At 44.8% G+C, this 20,659-nt stretch overlaps 1 protein-coding gene across 3 annotated transcripts; it reads right to left on the bottom strand.

Moving 5' to 3' along the window:
• Positions 1 to 348: 348 nt before the first annotated feature.
• Zscan20 (zinc finger and SCAN domain containing 20) lies at positions 349 to 20,017 on the bottom strand. 3 transcript variants are annotated; one of them, XM_026406859.2, is made up of 8 exons: positions 19,992 to 20,017; positions 12,222 to 12,740; positions 7,627 to 7,813; positions 7,094 to 7,170; positions 6,719 to 6,800; positions 4,724 to 5,410; positions 3,179 to 3,607; positions 349 to 2,470 (listed from the first exon to the last, which is right to left on the bottom strand). In XM_026406859.2, exons 2-8 carry the CDS (start codon positions 12,630 to 12,632, stop codon positions 1,203 to 1,205), a joined length of 3,141 nt encoding a protein of 1,046 aa, XP_026262644.1. In that variant the 5' UTR covers positions 12,633 to 12,740; positions 19,992 to 20,017; the 3' UTR covers positions 349 to 1,202. The 3 variants fall into 3 exon arrangements, with proteins under 3 accessions (XP_026262644.1, XP_026262643.1, XP_026262645.1); XM_026406858.2 differs by having other exon boundaries at positions 19,976 to 20,013; XM_026406860.2 differs by having other exon boundaries at positions 3,179 to 3,604; positions 19,976 to 20,013.
• Between the last annotated feature and the right edge of the window lie 642 nt (positions 20,018 to 20,659).

The raw sequence follows: 20,659 nt of genomic DNA, 5'->3' as shown, positions 1-20,659 counted from the left end.
TGGAGGGAGCTTTCTAGGTTCCAGGAGATTTAACCTATATAATGAGAAGTGAGACTGACCCCCAAAAAGGAGACTTAAACTCTACTTCCTCAATCAGTGTGTAACTAAAGTGGTGTCCCTTGTTGGAAGCACTATCTCACTGGAAGAAGCATCACTTTGGCTTCATATTTTCCCCATCTCAACCCACCCACCTCTCTCACCCTGTGACTATAAAGATGGAAACTCCCATCAAGTCTTTGACAACAGTTCAGCCGTGCTCAAAACACTTTTCCATTATGAACATTCAGGTCCACTCATCTTTAGGAATTCTCAGCTTCTTTATTTGTTAAAAGGTAAATTCATTAAGTAATCATCACATTTTGAGATCCTGACATCTGTGTTAGCTGCCCTACTAGAAAAGGGAACTCAGTGGAGCACTGGGAGCACTTCAGATTCTGGGGATACATCTGGCTGAATCCTCCCTCTCTCACTTTCAGATGTGTGACCAATGCAAGTTACTAACTTTCCCAGGCCTCCGTTTTCTCTTCTGGGAAATGAGGAGAAAATCAGTTGCTATCTCCTGGAGCTGAAGTGAGGACTAAATGAGATGATGTCCACAAAGTACCTAGCATAGAGCCTGCCACAAAGCAAATGCTCAGTAAATACTGGCTATTTATGCTATCATACAAAATAAGGATTTTTTAATGATGTTATTGTTGTTCCTACTCCATTGGGTTCACAGTGGACTACTCTACGTCACTGATTCTCAGTTATGCTCCTCTGTCACCAGTCTCAAGGTTTTCCCATAGGGACGTGCCCCAAATGCAAACTGCCGCATATGAGAAGTTTCTCTGATGGGGTGTGTACACATGGACAGTGTGAAGGCCTCTGAGCAAATGACGCGCTGTCAGGGCCACTGATGTAACTCTAATCCCCTAAGTTACCATTCTGGCTCATATATTGATAAAGCTCTTACAAAACAAATATAAGGATAGCCTGAGGATTGTGTAGGTTTTAACAGGAGAAAAACAAATTACTTTGAGAAACAAAGTGCCTTCAACTCTGGATCCTTAGTATTAGTAATTCACCTCTGAATTACCTGGATTTTTACCAAGATTACTCCCTGGGTATACCCCAGGCTTAAAAATTACAAGGTTTCTCTCTAGTGTCCATCTCAGGATCTTGAGATTTGGATATACACATATCCACTGGGGAGAGGTCTCCTAAGATGCTTTCCCTCCGGCGTGTGTTCTCCGGTGGGCGCTGAAGTGGGAGCTATTGTTGAAGTCTTTGCCACACTCCGTGCACTTGTAGGGCTTCTCCCCAGTGTGGATTCTCTGGTGAATGATAAGACTGGAGCTCTGGTTGAAGCATTTCCCACACTCTCTGCACTTGTATGGCTTCTCTCCTGTGTGAATCCTCTGGTGAGTGATGAGGTTGGAACGGTCCCGGAAGAACTTTCCACACTCGAGGCATTTGTAGGGCTTCTCTCCGGTGTGCACCCTCTGGTGTGTGATGAGCTTGGAGCGCTCGCTGAAGCACTTCCCACAGTCCGCACACCTGTATGGCTTCTCCCCCGTGTGGGTTCGCTGGTGGTTGGCCAGGGTGGAGCTCTTGCTGAAGCTCTTTCCACAGTCAGCACACTCGTAGGGCTTCTCTCCCGTGTGGATTCTTTGGTGACTAATGAGGGCGGAGCTCTTGGAGAAGCGCCTCCCACATTCTGAGCACTGATACAGTTTCTCCCCAGAGTTGGCAGCGAGCGGCCCAGGAGAGCTCAAGCTGGTACTGACACTGTGAGGCTGTTCCGAGGTCTCCTCTGTGGAATCCTTCCAGGTAGCACCCAGATAGGGGCTCTGGCCGAGGCTCTCCCCAGGCTCACTACTCTGGTTAGGACTTCCTCCCAAATCAGGACTTCCTCCCAAGTGGATTCTCTGATGCTTCAAAAGGTTTGAGCTCTGGTTGAAGCTTTTCCAACATTCCCCACATTTATAGGGCTTTTCCCCAGTGTGGATTCTCTGGTGGGTGACGAGATTAGAGTGGTCACTAAAGCTTTTCCCACATTCAAGGCATTTGTAGGGCTTCTCTCCAGTGTGGATTCTCTGATGGGTACTGAGGTTGGAGCGGTCACTAAAGCTTTTTCCACATTCCAGGCATTTGTAGGGCTTCTCCCCTGTGTGGGTCCGCTGGTGGGCGATGAAGTGGGAGCTCCTACTGAAGCTTTTCACACATGTATCACACTTGTAGGGTTTCTCTGCGAGGTACAAGCCCTGATGGTCAATGAGTTTTTCCAAGTCCTCCTCAGAGGAACTCTCTTCCCACTGTTCCTGTGGAGGATCTCCCCACACCCCTTCACCTTCGTTTTCATTGTCACTGTCTTCTTCCCAGTCATGAGGGTGGCAAACAGCCTCAGTGCTACACTTTGATAAGGCTCCAGGCAAATGCTCAAAAATGTCCTGCTCTGAAATGTCATCCTCATGCCTCAACTCAAAGCCTGAAAGAATGGACAGAAATGGAGGTTCTGTTAATTCATTAGTTAGCATTTATTTATGTATCCGTGTCATGTGAATTGTGAATGTGGCTACCATGAATTTGTATCATGTCTCACCTGGTGGAAATGTGACTAACATGAAATGATCAAGTTTTTGTGCATGCATGTGTTTCTAAAACTTCTCTCTTTTTTAAAAATATTTTTAGTTGCAGACATACACAATACGTTTATTTTATTTATTTATTTTTATGTGGTTTACCTAGGCAAACGCTCTACCACTGAGCTGCAACCCCAGCCCTGCAAGTGTTTCTAATCCTGCAAAACTGATGAACACAGTCTGGGACTTGGTAACCCCACCAAGAGAACCATAAGGCCCAAACCAGCTGCTGGCCAGTCAGCTTCCCTGCCAGCTCCCCGATCTCAATACTCCACAATGAACACTTGCCTCCTCCTAGTACACTCAGTGGATCCTCATGTCATACAAGATTGAATCAATTCTGTAACTGGCCAGATGTATCCCAGTATAAGCAAGACTAACCACCTCCTTTGGGGGTTCACACTAAACCACAGATAATAATCAGAGCAAAGCACAAATTCTTTTCTTATTCAATCCCATTCTTTTTAGCTTAGAAACAAAAACGATATCAAGCCTGGCCCCCCACTTTCCACATGCCTACGGACTTTGTAGATATCCAGTGCCTCCCAGCTTACCTGTGTCTGGAGTTTTAGGATGTGGGGTTGGTGGTTTGATGACAGCTTCATCTGCTGTCTCATCCCAGTCCTCCTGGTCATCAACCTTAGTACTTCTCTGCCCAGACCTGGGGAGACCTGTGGCCTCCCCAACAGTCTCCATGGCCCTGACTGAAGTCCGAGCCCTCATCAGGGAGTCCAGCTCCTCATAGAAGGGGCACTTCCCTGGTGGGTGGCTGCTCTTTGCTTTCCGATAGCTTCTAAGGAGGTTTTTGAATCTGTAGCGACACTGCTCCAGTGTCCGCAGGAAGCCCAGTGCACATAGCCGCTCTGCAATGGCCCGATACACCTGGCTGTTCTGGTGACAGGTGCGAAGCTTTTCAGAGAATGGGGACTCACTGAGAATTGCCAGGAAGGCCTTGGTCTCCTCATAGCCCCAGTGCACACCTGCTGTCAGGAGAGAAGAGTTCAGAGGCATTAGATTTAAGGAGATTGCCTAGGTCTTCAGAGATTGGGGTCGCCTGCCCTCTAACCACCTAGATCACCAGCATCTCAGAAACTGTTCAGATGCCCAGAAATATACCAGTGCTTCTCAGGATTATTCTGGAAAAGTTGGCCAGAATACCCTACTCCATCACTTCTAGAAGATCCTATTAACACCTTGAGACTTGCAGAAGGGGCACACTTAGATGGTCGTACTATATCAATTATCAATCCCTTGGCTTCAGCTGACTGGTACCTGGGATTCATGAGATTCTCCCCACATCCAGTCAATACATATCTGCTATTTCCTTTATGAACTCCCCTTTAACAAAGCGTTGATGCTAATAATCCCTGATCATCAGAGGTATCAGTAGATTTCAAATGATCATGCAATAGAGTCCAACTGCAGATGCCTTTTCCTCTCTTGTGGAAGAATAAAAAGGAGACAGTCTAATCTCAGCTCCTCTGCTGGTAAGTGATGTAGCCCAGGGAGGCAGCACAGGAGAAGGAAAACCATATGCAACTAGCAAGCAGGAGCCACAGGCTCTCCTCATACCTCTTCTGTGTGTCTTTAGGTAACATGCTTCATCTCTTAGGCTTCCATGTTTTCACCTTTACAATGACTGGGTGTCTGTCACACAATGACTATTCAAGCAGAGCCTGATTTCTGTTATATCTGTTCGATATTGCAACATTTTTCTTTAAAAGCCTAAATTCACTATCTGTGAAATCACAAGTTGATGTACTCACACATTAAGAGGAATACGTACTATTAGAATTAAAAGTCCACTAATGTGACACCAATGATCATCTCCATATTACCTGTGACACTTGGGAAAATACTGGACTCTCTCTTCAAGGTCAAACTTTAAAAGTGTTTGCTTCTCTAAGAAAATTCTGAGCAAGAAGACCTTGTCACGGGAGAAGAGGGTGAAAGTCTGAGGGTGACCCAAGGAGCTTATACCCTACTCTAGTGTCATCAATCCAGATTCACAGTCTGAGCCCTGACCTCAGGAGCAGCAGCCTGGCTGGTTGGCTAGTGGCAGGGTTGCAATCTACATGGTCAAATCCCCAAGTTCTTACCAATACGACTCTGGAGCAGAGCTCGGCCCCCTGGAATCCTGGGCCTCTGGACAGACCCATCAGTAGCTAGACCAGCACCATTACAATCTTCTGCTGTTTCCTCAGGCTCCCAGCCCCCTTCCTCCGGCTCATCCATCTCTGCGTCACTATCCCCCAGCCTGGGGAGTGCTACTACCTCTCCTGGGCCATTTCTGGCTCTGATGGCTGTCCGAGCCCTCACCAGGGCCTCCAGCTCCTCATAGAAGGGGCATGTTCCTGGAGGGTGGCTGCTCTTGGCTTTCCGATAATTCCGGAGCAAGTTTTTGACTCTGTAGCGACATTGTTCCAGTGTCCGCAGGAAACCCCGTGCCCTTAGCCGCTCTGCAATAGCCCGGTACACCTGGCGGTTCTGATGACAAGTCCGGAGCTTTTCAGAGAAAGGAGACTCACTCAAAATTGCCAGGAAGGTCTTGGTTTCCTCATAACCCCAGTGGACACCTGACACCTTTGTGTCCTCCACATCCCACTGGCACTGTTCTTCCCAAGCCCCTGAGTCCCTCCAGGCCGATGCCTGGGCTGGTTTTGCCTGTTCATTATCCAGGCTATAATTAGCAGTGTTCCTTTTCCCAGAATTTATAGGACTTAGACCCCAAAATTCTGGTCCTTGCTCTTGCTGGGAAGTGACACTTGCTTTTGAAACAGGAACTCCTACACAAAATGAAGAAGAGAAATGACTGAGTAGAAATGACCTGCTGAACACTGTATTTGTCCAAAATGTCCCTGAAACTTATATCCTTTCCCCAAGAGGCTTCTGAGAGATTCCCATGCTAATCCCCTAACATGTCTGAAGGGTTGAGGAGAAGTAATAGAAATAACAAGAAGTAACACGATGGCTTTGTTCATTTCCTTTTTTCTTATTATTGTTTTGAAATATATAAAAGAGTGACTATAACTGGTCTACAGATGGACACGTGGCCTAAACTGGCCTCATCAGAATGAATTCCATTGTTGGAGAAAGGATTCTATGTGTATGCGTGCGGTGAGTCACTCTCTTGCTAAGAAACGTGACTCATTCCACAAAACCTTTTTTTCTGCCATCCTGAGGATGGCAGAAAGGATGCAGGTCCATCAGGGCCATGCTGAACTAGTGTGTCCTATGGTTGGAACACTTCCTCCTCTGGACTTGTAATAATGGGAGAAAATAAATGTCCTCCTATTTCAGTTAGCTATGTTTAAAGGACTACTATTACAACAGCTCCCATCCCTGAAGTCTTTAATTAAAATAAATATTTGAAGAAAACTACATCTAAAAAGAGGCTTGAGGGCAATCTAATTCAGCATTTCCCAAAGTTGGTTCCTTTAACACACTAATTCCACCAGATATTATGTATTAAAAAAGTGGGGGCTGGGGGGGGCTCCTCTGTGAAGCAAGTAGACAATAAGCTTCTAATATCTAACTAAAGCAGACCTATCATAGTCTGTTTCACCCAGTCAGTGTCTAAGTCCCCCCAAGTGATCCCAGGGGAAATGGCTTATTATTATTTGGTTTCTCATGCAGATGAACTTACAGAGAAAGAAGTCTGTGTTGTCCCGTGAGCTTCAAGTATTCTAAGGCGGGTGATACTTTTTTCTCACTGTGGTTTAATACGGGTTTCATGGGCTTAATTCACTTGAGTCTGCCCTAAGAGGCAGATCTCATTTGGTTGGAAAAGATGAGATTTCTCAGGCAGCAGGCTAGACAGAGCTGCCATCCCATGGTGAATGTACTGAGGTGCTGGAGGTAATGAGTGCCAACAGGGAAAGCTCTGAGAAACCGCCCTGCTAGCCTCTCTCCAGGTGTACTCTCCCTGCTTTATAATGTTGACTACAAGGACCAAGCCTTCTTCCAACCTCAGAAAATCCAGAGATCACAGAGCTATGATTCTCTCTTAAAGGAGTAGCAGACAACTCTTAGGAAACTGAGTGTACCAGAAAACTGGCATCTTACACCCTGGGGCAGGGCATGTTCTTCCTTACCCAGGCACACACTCTTTCCACAGTCGTCTCCCCGGGGGTCCTTGCAGAACTTCTCAGCATGTTTGCCAGGGCCCAGGGCTTCCTGTGAAATGCATGAAAAGAAGGACCTCAAATATCACTGATCCTTTAAAATGGCCTGAGAACCCTGCCAGACCCCAGGAAAGATCAAGGAAATACAGGGCATCAGGTATGGGACTAGCATCACACGTAGCAACAAGACCAAGGAGAGGCCCAGTACAGGGTAGAGGGAGCAAAGGCTAACACCCTGTGCCTTATCCCCTTAGTTGGGGGGAGGCCACAGACAAAAGAGGAGCAATGAAGGGTGAGAGCACAGCAGTAGCCATGGAAGGAAGGGAGAATAAAAAAAGAGCCTACCTGGGACTCAGCGGTCACTTCCCAATCTCCAACACTCCCCATCTTTGGGACAGTAGGGACTCGAGGAGTAAGGACAGCTGAGGAAAAGAAAAAGTCTTGGAAACCTAAGTTCTAGTTCCCTAAAATCCACCTCCCTTCAGATCTAGTTTTCCAAAGGTCAGACATGGATCAAACTAAGGCTATTCCCATAGCCAGTGCAGAGATCACCTTTTACCTTCCCTCCAGGGCATGCAGCTCCTCGGCTGCCTTGGGTAATGTGGCACAGGTGAGACCTAACCCTGAGCACTTGTGCTCACCACCCGTCCCAGTCCAGCCTATATATGTAGTAGGCATGCTGGCACCATTCAAACACCCTCCTCTGACAGTGCCTTCTTGCCTTCCATTATGTGTGTCCCATTAGGCACCATCCTACCCCCTGCCTTTAATTCTCTATGATCGTCCTCCCTGAACACTACTCCCTACTGCCCAACCCAACCCTCTACCTTGAGAGAAAAGTCGTTATTCCCTGGTGTTCCCAGATTCTTGGTACTCACCATTCTCTTTCAAGGGCCGTGGTGCCATCTTGGCACTTAGATGCTTGGGAAGGTCTGGGCAAGTGTTCTTCATACACTGCTTCTGGGCCTGTCCCTCAGGCCAGGGATCTGCTGGCTGTAGTTTGAGGCTCTGAGATTCTTGAACCGCCTTTGAGGACCTGGTCTCTTCTGCACAAAACTCTAGTTCCTACACACAGACAATTGAAATTCCCAATCACCAATTCAATAAGACCCATTTTGATAAGGCAGACAATGTGGCTTTGAGTATGACTGTGATCCAGGAGTTAATAGGCTTTTTAAGATTTGAAGAGGGCTTCAAGTATGATGAGATGAAAGCCTTTAGATTGACTTCAATAAAAAGACCAATATTTATACCATTAAATGAGCACTGGCTTGTTTAACACTGGGCTTCCACTATTCAAAGTATTTTTGACTCAGATAGAAATTACATACAATGTTTGTGACATTCAAAAAATTAATAAGCATGAAAATAGTCTTTTTTGTTTTTAAGTAGTTATAATTATAATGGAAAATTATGTGACTGAACTCAAGAACAATCCTTTTTTTTTGGTACAGGGTATTGAACTCAGGGGCACTCAACCAATAAGCCATATCCCCAACCTTATTTTGTATTTTAATTAGAGACATGGTCTCGCTGAGTTGCTTAGTGCCTTGCTAAGTTGCTGAGGCTAGCTTTGAACTCGTGATCCTCCTGTCTCAGCCTCCCCAGTTGCTGGGATTACAGGCATGCACCACTGCACCCAGCCTCAAGAACAATCTTTGTTTTCAGCCCCAGTTCCTTCAATTACTATCCCTAAGCAAAGATTTTGATGCCAGGGATGATCATTGTAGACATAGAAAAAAGTAGCTTCAAATGACAATGAGGGGGCAAAAACTCAGTCAGACCTCTTGTTTCTAGTCCAGTGATAAGAGCTGAGAAGTTGCCACTTCATCTCAACAACAGGTTATAAGCTGAACAAACTGAAAAATCAATAAGTCTTCTTAGATCCATCAGAGAAGTGAGTCACAAGGCACACCACTACCCTCAAAATTGGAGAAATCAGACAGGTGTATTCAGAGATCACAACTTATCTGAGCAGAAATCTCTGCTGGAATAGTGCCAGGCAGGAAAAACTAATCTGTAATTGATGAACTGCTGAAGGCTCAGTGTAGACAACTCTGAGAGTAAAAGCCCGAGGGCACCCGTCATGGAGGGGAGAGGACACGTGTACTTTTTATGAGTTTTACCTCCAGGAGCTGCTCCAGGTCCTCACAGTGAAAGTAAAGAGAAAAATCGCCTCCAGCTTTTGGCAGAGTACGGGAAAAGAACCATTCTAACATATGCCAGCACACTCTGTTCTTCTTAACCAGGCCTGCCCTCAGGATAAACTAGTTTACCAGAGTCTAACCTAACTTACAAAAAGGAAATATCCAACTTCAGCTCCCTCTATTGTTCCACATGCAGATGAGAAACACCCAAATGAAGTCTCCTCAGGGAAAAGAACCTGAGAAGCACTGGTGAAGTTCAGAGTCCAGGGCACAGGCTCACCACAGGACTGAGACCTAATCATAGAACAACAGCATGCTTCCTGCTCTCCTGACACTTTATCACATTATGAAAGGCCTATTTACAATGGTTCCTTTTATTCAGTACCCCATGTCCCCCTTGCAACAACAAAAATTACAAAGCATAAAAATCACAGTCTGAAAAGAATATTAAGTATCAGAACCAGTCAGATATGAATCTTTAAAATATTAACCTAACTATATCACTAATCACCTCAAATATTATTATTCTAAATGTACCAATTAAAATACAGATTGTTTCATTGCATCTAAAAACAAGATCCAACTATATGTTGTCTACAGGATACACAGAGATAAAAAGTAAAGGAATGGAAAAAGATATACCAAGCTAACACTAATCAAATGAAAGTGAGGAAAGCTATATTAATTTCAGACACAGCAGACTTGAGAGCAAGAAAAATTACCAAGGATAAAGAGTGGCATTACAAAATGATACAAAGGTCAGTACCCTAAGAAAAAGTAACAATACTTATTGCACATAAAGATACACATTCACTTAGTCCTGAATGCTCCTAACAAAGCATATGTGAGGCAAAAAACTGACAGAACTATAGGAGAAATAGATTAATCCATGACTACAGTAGGAGACTTTAAAACCCCTCCATGAAAGGACAGAACCAGCAGGCAGAAAATTAACAAAGACAACATTGAACTAAACAGCACTACAAGGGTAGTAGGACACATGAATGGAATAAAATAGAAGAGATATAACGGACATCTTATAAAGTACTTCATCTAACAACAGCAGAATACACATTCTCCTCAAGCTCACATGAAACATTTATTCACTAGGACAGACAACAATCTGGGTCTTCAAACGCTTCATAATAAGTCTAAAAGAATGGAATCACACAACACTTATTCTCAGACCACAATGTAATTAAACTAGAAATCAGCAACAGAAAGCTGGAAAATCCCAAAATATTTGGAGATCAAACAACATATATCTAAATAATACACAGGTCAATGAAGAAATAGCAAAGAGAATCTTAAAATATTTTGAACTAAATGAAAATGAAAATATAACTTATGAAAATTTGTAGGATACATCAAAAGCAGTGCTTAGAGGGATATTTATAGCACTATATGCATATATCAGGATAAAAGAAAGATCTAACATCAAAAATCTAGATTTCATTTTAGGAAACTAGAAAAAGAAAAGAATCTAAAATAAGCAGAAGAAAAGAAATACTAAAAATGAGAGCATAAATCAATGAAATTAAAGACAGGAAGAGAAAAATCCAAAAAAACAAAAGTTGGTTCTTTGAAAACATAGTAACACCAGTTAAGTGTTTAATCAGGCTAATAAAATAAAGGCTCAAGGCACAAATTACTAATATCAGAAATGAAAGAGAGGACATCACTACAGGTGTCATGGACATTAAAAGGATAATAAAGGACAGACAACAATCTGGGTCTTAAAACGCATCATAATAAGTCTAAAAGAATGGAATTATACAACCCAATACCTTCCTTTTCTCAATCTTAGAAATAGTTCAACCTTTGGTCAGCTCATAGGAGCAATAATCTGAGAACCTTCGGTCTAGTCCAACCCTCTGATTTTACAGATGAAGAATCAAAAAAGACCTAGATTTAAAACAATTCTCATCTCTTGATATCAGGTTCTACATATACCAGCTCTGAAGTCCTAAAATTTCTTTTGTTTTTTCACTGCCATTTAAGACAAATAGCTATATTCTTTAAAAGAAATATGAGAAGGAAATATACTAAAACTAACACACTCTCATACTTAATTCTGTAACTTTAAGATTCTCTTTGTATTTTCAATCCATTTCCTGAATTTGCTGTTGGAATCCCAAGTGCAAAGCCACAGACCTTAACTCGTTCTTCCTCTGAACTCGCATCTTTCAGTATGCTATGGTTTAAATGTGAAGAAAGCCCCTGCCATTTACAAGGATATATTCTCAAACCTATAACTTTCCCAGTGAAGTATGGTTAGCACATCCCAAGCATTTCTGACTATAACCAGTGGAAAGCAACAGGGTTGTATTTAGGTGAGTGTTCTGGATGGATGACACAGACACAGCCAGCTCAAGGACCTGTTGTACATATGCCAACTTCAAAGCAGTATCCAAAATCCATGTCATAGCAAAATTTTATTTATACACACACACACACACACACACACACACATATTTGTCATTGTCTATAAATTGTTGAAACTGTAATGTTAGATCCACAATACTTTCACTTTTCTTAGCGTTACCATTTAGCTATATATAAATATAGACAAATCACTTACCTCTCTTTCTGTTAACCTATTTGGAAAATGAAACCTATTAGTTCCTACCTTATTAGACTGCTGGGTTGATTAGATGAGGGATACATATAAAAAGCTTAGAACAGTGTCTGATACACAATGAGCACCCACAAAATGTCATTTAATAGTTCATCTGAGCCTCACAACTGAGAGGTATTTTAATTCCCACAGACTGCAGATGAAGCAATCTGTCTGTAGTAGAAAGAAAAATGGAACTCTGGAACCCAAAGATCTGAGTGGAGGCTCTAGTGAGCCATCAGACTTTTGGGGCCTTAGTTCAAACTATAAAGTGAGAACAATAATACTATTTCTGTCTACTTACATCACTGCCCTAAGCATCCAGAGAGGTCACATATGTAAAAAGATAGTGCTAAAACATGAAACATAACACTGCACCAACTGGGAGGCAGTTTGGAGTGGTCAGGTGTGCAGGCTTTACAGTCAGAATGTCCAAGTTCAAAATCTAGAAGCTGTATGATCCAGAACGAATTACCTATCTTTTCTCTGCCTCTGTTTCCTCACTGGTAAAATTAGAATGATAGCACCTATCTTATTAAATTGTTGACAAGACTAATAGTACATGTAAAGCAATTAGAATAGCACCTGCTATATAGCAGTGATCAATAAATGTCAGTTGCTCAAGAATTATTTTTGGCAATTATTAACCTAGTCTCAGCCCCACTGCCTTGCCCAGCTGGCTTCTCAGAGAACAGACTATTTGCCTCACCTGCTGTCCTGCAGCCCGGGCCTCTCGGTGCCAATCCTCCACCAGGGCCACAGCCTCCTCCCCACTCTGAGGATGGCGTGCCTGCACCCAGGTCTGCACCTCACTGGGTAAGATAGTCAGGAACTGCTCTAGCACCAGCAGCTCCAGGATTTGCTCTTTGAGGCGGACCTCTGGCCTCAGCCAATGACAGCAGAGAGCCCACAGCTGGCTGAAGACCTCATGGGGTCCAGCTGCATCGCTGTATTGGAACTGCCTGAAGCGCTGGCGGGAGGCCTCAGGGCCAAGGTCATGGTCCTTCTCCCGATGCTTGGATTCTGATCCCCATGTGTCCTCCTCCAGTTTCACAATAAGGAGGTCTTCAGGCTCTGGACTGGGACAGGCCTGGGCCTCAGATTCCAGGGCCACAGCCATCTTCTGGCCAGGATGCCTCACGTCAAATGGGCTGTCCTTGTCCAATGACTTCCTGAGTCTGGAGTATATCCTTCAAAGGTCTCCTGAGCGAAGGACTATTCCCCAAGGCTGTGAAGGTAGAAAATACAGAGAAGTGAGTGGGCGAGAGGACTCAGAAGCCTCACTTTGCTCACTTCCCCCACACATTCCACCACCTTTGCAAGGCACCTGGGCACTAAGAGATGCTCCCTTCCCACAGGCAGAAAGCGAGACCATGATCTGGCACCACGCCAGCAGCAGCACTTTGGAGGAAGACAGCACAGTGTTAAGTCCTTTGGGACATGCCTAAATGCCCCAGCCTAGCAACCCAGGCCTCCATGACCTGGCCTACCCTTCTTCCCTTCTACACATGTCCAAAGTCTAACATTCCTTCAAGTTGGGTTCCAAATGTCACCCCCTTCATAAGGCCTTTCATTCTGAGCCTTAAAACTTGGCACTGCTCTAAGGATGCTCTCCTCACAAAATCCCTCTCTACATTCCCCACTGGTCACCCCATCCATTTGTCATTATTTAGCATTTCTAAACTAATGACTCTCAAATTTCAGACAGGACTATCTCCAGATCTCCAGCCCCCCCACATCCAAATATCTACATGACATTTCCACTTGAGTGTTTCTTAGGTACCTAATATTCAATGGGTCAAAAAAATTCATTTTCTCCTGCAAACCTGTCCATCTTCTGCAGTTCCTCATGCAGTGAAGGCACCACCTTCCATCAAGTTACCTACACCAGAAACCTCACCATCCTCTTTCTCCAAGATGCCCCAACCAATTCATCAGCAAGCTGTGTCCACTTGGCATCTACCTCCCCAATAACATCACCTCAGTCCAGAGAATCATCAAGTCTTCCACTTGATCAGCTTCTCAACTAATGGCTCTCCCCCACTCTCTCCACCCCAACCTCTGATTTGTTCTCTGTATAACTACCAGACTAGGTCAAAATATGACCATGTCAATTCCCTACTAAACTCCTTTCCATGATCTCCTTTACCTTTAGGAGACCATGTAAACCTTGCCCATGTCTCCAACCTCATCTCTTTCCCAAGCTCCCACCAGTCAGAGTGTTCCAGCTGTGCAACCTGTAGTTCCCACAACCTGCTGCTCTAGGAGCCTGCCTATGCTGTGGTCTCCTTTGTGAAGTTTCCTCTTCTTCGCCTAGCCAAGTCTCTGCTTAAACTGCACTTGCTCCATGAGGCCTTCCCTATTCCCTGAAACAAGATTCCATCCTCAGCCACAAACTTCCATAGCACCTTGTTTTCTCCTCCATGAACCTGATCATCCTTTACTGCAACTACCTTACTTACAGATCATAAGTTTCAGAGGCTCTAGTACAGTGCTCAGCACAGAGGACACAATGAAGTCATAAATGCTTAATGACGATGGTGTGTCATGAAGCAAGGATTACAACTAATGCCTTTCTGTGCATAATAAATAAAGAACAAATGACCTTCCTCCTCATGCCAGAAGAACTTCCTTTCTCCTCTTTAGTTCCATCCCTCCATGACACTTACCACTTTCTACATTGTATTAGAGGGATGTATGCACATGTGTCTTCAAGGAGATTACAGCCTCCCTCATGACACCATGCTGGATTGTCTGAGAAAATGAGCTCTTTGTGACAAGTCCAGATGACATAAATCATTCCTCTTCAAAGGAGGCTATTGGCTGCTCCCAAATGGAGTGAAGGGAGGGTAGCATTTTATATTTTAGACCTTCTGACTGGGCTGTTCCTACTTATGACAAGCCCCATTAGACTGTATTACTAGGACCAATATGATTCTTACTCAATTCTGTATCTACAATGCCCCAAACAGCATGATAAACATGCTAAAAACTAAAGGCTTATCTTAAAGACCTCCACATACTTAGCAAGAAGCTAGAACAACTCATGGCTACCTGGCAACATCCTAGTCATCCATCAGTACCAACCCAAACGTCACTTTCTTTGATTAGAGTTCCTTCACATGCTGTTGTCATGCCCCACTCCCATCCCCACTCTCCAAAAATTGCCTCCTTGATCCTCTGTTCCCAAAGTGGCTGGTATATACCTCTACAACATGTTATCCTACATTATTATAGTTACCTGTTCCTACATATGACAACCCCATTAGACTGTATTACTAGGACCAATATGATTCTTACTCAATTCTGTATCTACAATGCCCAAAACAGCACTTGATAAACAGGGTCCTTCAGTCAGCCTTTCACTGCTATGATTCAGAAGTCCCAACAAGAACAGCTTAGAGGAGAAATAGTTTATTTTGGCTCACAAGTTTCAGTCCACAGTCAGCCAATTCTATAGCTCTGGGCCCAAGGTAAGGCAGAACATCTTGGAGGAAAGGTGTGGCAGAAAAAAACCAGCTCAGAAAAGGGCAATCAGGAAGTAGAAAGAGAGCTCTGCTCACTAGGGACAAAATATAAACCCCAAAGGCACACCCCCAGTGACCTACTTCCTCCAGCCACACCCTGCCTGCCTACAGTTACCACCCAGTTAATCCATCAGTGCAGATTAATCCACTGATTAGGTTACAGCTCTCATAATCTAATTGTTTCACCTCTGAACACTCTTTCATTGTCTCACGCATGAGCTTTGGGGGACACCTCATATCCAAACCATAACATGGGGCCATTAAAAAGTTTTACCATTAAAATGGTAAATCTGGTATATCAAAGCCTAATGGCGGCCAGGCACATCTTAGCAACTCAGGAGGCTGGCGGCCAGGCACATCTTAGCAACTCAGGAGGCTGAGGCAGGAGGATCCACAAGTTCAAAGCCAGCCTTAGCAATAGTGAGGTGCTAAGTAACTCAGTGAAATCCTGTCTCTAAATAAAATAGAAAATAGGGCTGGGCTCAGTGGTTGAGTGCCCCTGAGTTCAATCCCGGTTACCCTCACCCCCACCCCCACCCCCCAAAAAATGGGGACTGGAGATGTAGCTCAGCAGTAAAGCACTTGCCTAGCACATGTGAAGTCCTGGGTTTCATCTAGCATCACAAGAAGGTGGGGTTGGGGGGCCTAAGGAGCCATGGAGGGTCCCTTGTTTATATTAAAAAATTAACCTGGGCTGGGGTTGGGGCTCAGTGGCAGAGCACTTGCCTTGCAAATGTGAGGCACTGGGTTCATTCCTCAGTACCACATAAAAATAAACAAAATAAAGATATTGTGTCCATGTACAACTAAAAAAATTTTTAAAAAAGAATTAACCTTTCATGATTTTTTTAAGACCATAGCCTTACTGCTGCACACAAGTCTAAACACATTTCTGTCACTGTCTCACCCAAGAACTAACTCACCAGGCATTCACATAGTACCCAGTGTGTACCCTGCACTGCAATGGGAGCTAGAAGAGATCTGCCAGGAGCTAGGAAAGACAGTCCCTGCATTCATGAAAGCTGCAGTGTAGTAAGAAACAATGAGTAAGCAAGCAAAGAAATTTGTGCTCTTGTATAAAAAGGCAACACAACAGGCAACTGGTAGTCCTATAGGGCCCAAAGCCCTGAGTCTCAAATAATTGGTACCTTCTTTTGGGAATACTTGCAATTCCCAAGGTTAGTTTCAAACAGAAATTAGAAAGACAAGGTCCACACTCAACCTTTTCCACTCCTTAGACAAATATGGATAGCAGCCTACTATGGGGAGAGGGAGGTCAACAGCCAACAGTAGGGTGACTCACACAGATAACCTAAAGAAATGGACGAGGCCATTCCTCAGTTCTGGAGCTTCCCAGGAATATCCAGGATATCCCTCCCAGGATCAACAACCTTTAAGAGTATACACTTGCCCAGTGCCGAAGTGTTCCACGTTCACATTCTCACCCATTCTTCCAGGCAAGGAAGTGGAGAGTTTGAGCTGCATTCCACGGACCTGTAACTTCTACTTAGACCAGAAAGAGAGCAAGAGCATAATTCAATAGTGCAGCCAGTTCCATCCACCACATCTGTTCCAGAGTGGGCACATGGTGATGATACCCATGACTATGCTACTCCCAGGGCAAATCTTAATTCTCTGAAGCCTCTGTCCACTGAGAATGAGTCTCCGGAGTATCTTTCATACAGCACAGTCCCTACACAAGCCAACTCTTTTCTTGTAAGGTTCACGCAAGAAAACCCAGCTGTGCTGGTTCAAAGTGCATTGGCTTCTGAAATGGCTCCTTACCAAAGGATTTTCAAGCTGTGATTCAGGGCAAAATGTGATTTTCACCTTCTGTGAAGATTTCAGAATGTAATTCTCTCATACAGTAGGATTCCACTATATCCTCAATAACATACAGGAAAACTCTGTCTCTACAAAAAAGATTCATGTAAGATTACATAACTAGCAAGTAACCAATAGATGTCATCTTCTCACAGATCCTGGCACCGGATAGCAGAGCTCGGACCCAGGCCCACATCTGTTCTCTTTTCTTAACCACATCACATGGCTGCCTATGTCTGCTAGTCATCCAAATTCCTGAGGATATGGTATGGAGAGAAGACCATGAAGGTAGAAGCAGGTAGACTGGGGTTCTACTTCCATTCCTGCCACTTATCAGCCGTGTCACTTCAAACAAGTCAGGAAGCTCCTGCAGCTGCCCATCCAGGTTGCAGCTTACCAGTCTGGCCCTATTCAGTAGTTGTCCCAGGTTTGCTCAATAGTGTGATGGGGGTAGAACAAGGCATAGCAGGGAAATCAGAATCAGTGGGTATGTGTTTAACTGGCTGCAGAGGCCTGGCAACACAAATGAGTGAATGGGTGAAGGGAACTGGGTAGGCCCAGGGGGAATATAGACCCAGGGTGTTCCTATACTTTCCAACTTTTCCAAGAGAAGCTAGAACTCTGGATTTTTAATGTCAAAACTGTTATGATTTAGATATGAGGTGTACCCCAAAAGCTCATGTGTGAGGCAATGCAAGACTGTTCAGAAGTGAAATGATGAGTTGTGTGAATTAATCCATTGATATGGATTAACAGGTGGTAACCAGGTAGGGTGTGGCTGGGCAAAGTAGGTCACTAGGGACATGACTCAGAGGTTTATATTTTGATCCTGGTGACCAGCTAGCTAGCTCATGCACTCTTCACTCGCTCTCCCTGCCTCTCTCCCTCCTGTGCTCCCTCCCTCTCTGCTTCCTGGTTGCCACTCCAGAGCTATTTTCCTCTGCCACACCCTTCCACCATGGTGTTTTGCCTCACTCAAGCCCAAAGCAATGAGTCAGGTGACTGTGAACTGAACCCCTCAAACTTCGAGCCAAAATTAACTTTTTCTCCTTTAAATTGTTCTTGTCAGATATTCTGGTCATATAAATGCAAATGCTGACTTAAACAACAACCAACTCAAAACTGCTTCAAATACCATGAGAATTAAATAAAGTATGATGGCAGACTTCATTCAGAAGGCTGCCACTTTGCCAGCTTTCAACTAGATGATCTGAAAGGTCTCTTCCAATATCCAGGAAGACCTAGAAAGAGCACAGATTCTCCCAAGTGATGAGGGAAAAGTGCTGATGGTCATCAAAACCAGGATCCTTTTACAAACACAAGGGAGCTGAGAAGCACCTTGGCTCCGGAGGCAGAGCCTGGATGTGAACATGAGAAGCCCACACAAGGAATGTTAGGATGGGACCTTCCAACAGAAAGAAACAAAGGGCTCCCAAGGGATGTCATGTCCATTAGACTAATGGCTCAAGCTGTGGCATAACACAGGCTGACCTCACAGTTAGGGATTTAAACCAGGGATGGCAAATAGGTGTCATTTAAAGCACCAATTTTAATCAACTTAACTGGCTGCCTCAAGTAATGTGCCGAGGAATATGAGATCCACAGGAGTATGTGCTGTGACCAATTAGCCATGACAGGGACACAGGAAGAGGATGTGATAGCACATAATCCATGTATTTGGCACCCCTAGCTTAAATTTCCACTGCTATTGAATCGGCTTCAGCTTTCAAAAGCCAGACCCAACAGGCAGGAGAAGACTAAATCTCATGTCACTGGAAATCCACTGAAAGTAGCAGTCTTCAAGCCTAGCATAATAAAGCTTACCCCCAATGGCCTCTATTCACACATTCACCAAGTATTTACTGATTTACTTGATTTATATCAAGAGTTCACTGCTCTGAGCAAGCAATGGGGAAATGAAATGACTCAGACATTGTTCCCATCCTGGACATGCTCAGTCTAATGGAAGACCAAAAAAAAAAAAAAAAAAGTCACAGATAATTAAATCAAACGAGGTCAATACAGTGAGAGGGGTTATGGGAGCTGGAGGTTGGAGATGACTTAATCTGCTTAAAGGAACTGAACAAAGTAACAGTTGAGTTGGTTCTTGAAGGAAGAGTGGTTCTCTTGGCAGAGAATTGGGTGGAAGGATATATTCTAAGTAGAGAGAACAGCATACATAATGGTGGAAAATCAAATAGCCTGCCAAGGACACGCAGAAAACCTTGATAAACCTGTAGCAAAGGTTACGCTGCCAAAGGGAGTTTATGAAGGGTCCAGAATATCAGACTGTATGGACTTAATTCAACACGTGATGGTTTTTAAAGCAGGAGAAAGTATAATCAGATTTGTGGGTTAAATACATCACACCAGCTGCAATGTATCTGTCCATTCTGGGGAAGTGAAAAGGTGAAGGCTTCTGCAGATACCCTGACAAGAAAGGGGCAGATTCTAGACATTAAAGAAACTCAAAGATTCGTGGATGTGGAAGAACGCAAGTGGAATGAACCAGCGGGTGAAGCAAGCAGGTAGGTAAGGAGGCAGGCAGGTAGGTAAAGTGGATGATGGTGCCATTCACTCCTATCAGGCCTAAGGAAAGTGCAGGTTTAGGCAGGACACAATAGCCGTCCCCCGCCCCCCGCCCCGCCCCTGGGTTCTAGAGGGAACCACCAATCGAGGATATCAAATTGCGTGTGTTTGTCCCAGACGGGTAGGTGGAGAGGAAACTATTTTTACTGTCGGGCTCCCAGCTCTGGCCTCTAATCTTCACTTCTTGCCAGGGCCCTAGAACCCTCTATCGTCCCCTCTGTGCTCTCCAGACCCTCAAGTGACTCTCCCACCTCCAAAACCTCTCTCAGCCGCCTACCCTACAGACCTTTCTAACCCCCGCCTCACTCCCAGGGCCCTCCACGTCCCTCCTCATCTCCGACCCCTCTATGACCCGTCCCATCTCCGGACGCTGCATCTTCTGGCCGCCCCTCACCCGCCAACCCCACACCTACGCTTCTATCTCCCCGCTCTCCTTCCCCGGCCCCCTGTAACACCACCACCTCCTAAGCTTCCAGCCCAGTGCCTGAGCCTCAGCTGCCCCCGCCCCGCCACCCGGACTCACCCACCAAGACACCCACTTCACAACAGGGCGGAAGTGCTCCAGAACTCGCGCAAGGGATTCTGGGACGCGGAGTCCGGACCGGGCCACCCCAGAAATGGAGCGTCTAGGACTACAACTCCCAGAAGAAACCGCGCGAGAGCGCCAGTGGCTCCCTCTGATTGCAGCCTTTCGGATGATGTCAGCCAATCGATGTGTCATCTTCTCGCGGATCCTGGCACCGGAACAAATCGGAACAGGGCCCATGCCTGGGGGCGTGGCCTGCTTCAATCCTGACCCTTTCCGTTGGCTCCGAGATAGAAGCACCGCCCAGTAGGCGTTCACTGGTGCAAAGGGGGCGGGGTCTCTTGAAAGAACTGAGCGACCTCTGTAGACGCGGAGAGATCAAAGCAAGAAACAATATGAAATAAGCAAAGGGGTGGCTAGAGATGAATAGACCGTTTGTTGGGCAATAGAGAGACAGTTGTAGGTTCCATTTTCACAGCTATGTCGTGTGGCTTTGGATGAATTCTGAACGTGTAAAACGTAGGACAATAATAACATCCATGTCACAGGATTTATGTGAGGCTTCATGAGACAATACGATTAGCTCAAGGACCAGCGGGCCTAATAATGCACAGTGAATGTTAGCCATTATTATGCAAATCCGTTTGTACAGAGCTTGACACTTCGTGGGTGTCAGAGCAA

Source organism: Urocitellus parryii, chromosome 11 (genome assembly GCF_045843805.1).
Source record: "Urocitellus parryii isolate mUroPar1 chromosome 11, mUroPar1.hap1, whole genome shotgun sequence".
Taxonomy (NCBI): domain Eukaryota; kingdom Metazoa; phylum Chordata; class Mammalia; order Rodentia; family Sciuridae; genus Urocitellus; species Urocitellus parryii.
Note: the sequence above shows the minus strand (reverse complement) of the source record. Positions and strands in the feature narration are given on the sequence as shown.

Coding starts and splice junctions, on each gene's coding strand:
- Zscan20 (XM_026406859.2), bottom strand. CDS start 12,632: ATGGCTGTGGCCCTGGAATCTGAGGCCCAGGCCTGTCCCAGTCCAGAG. Junction 7,814..12,221: donor CCCGGGCTGCAGGACAGCAG/GTGAGGCAAATA, acceptor GTCTGTGTGTAG/GAACTAGAGTTTTGTGCAGA. Junction 2,471..3,178: donor TCCTAAAACTCCAGACACAG/GTAAGCTGGGAG, acceptor CCATTCTTTCAG/GCTTTGAGTTGAGGCATGAG.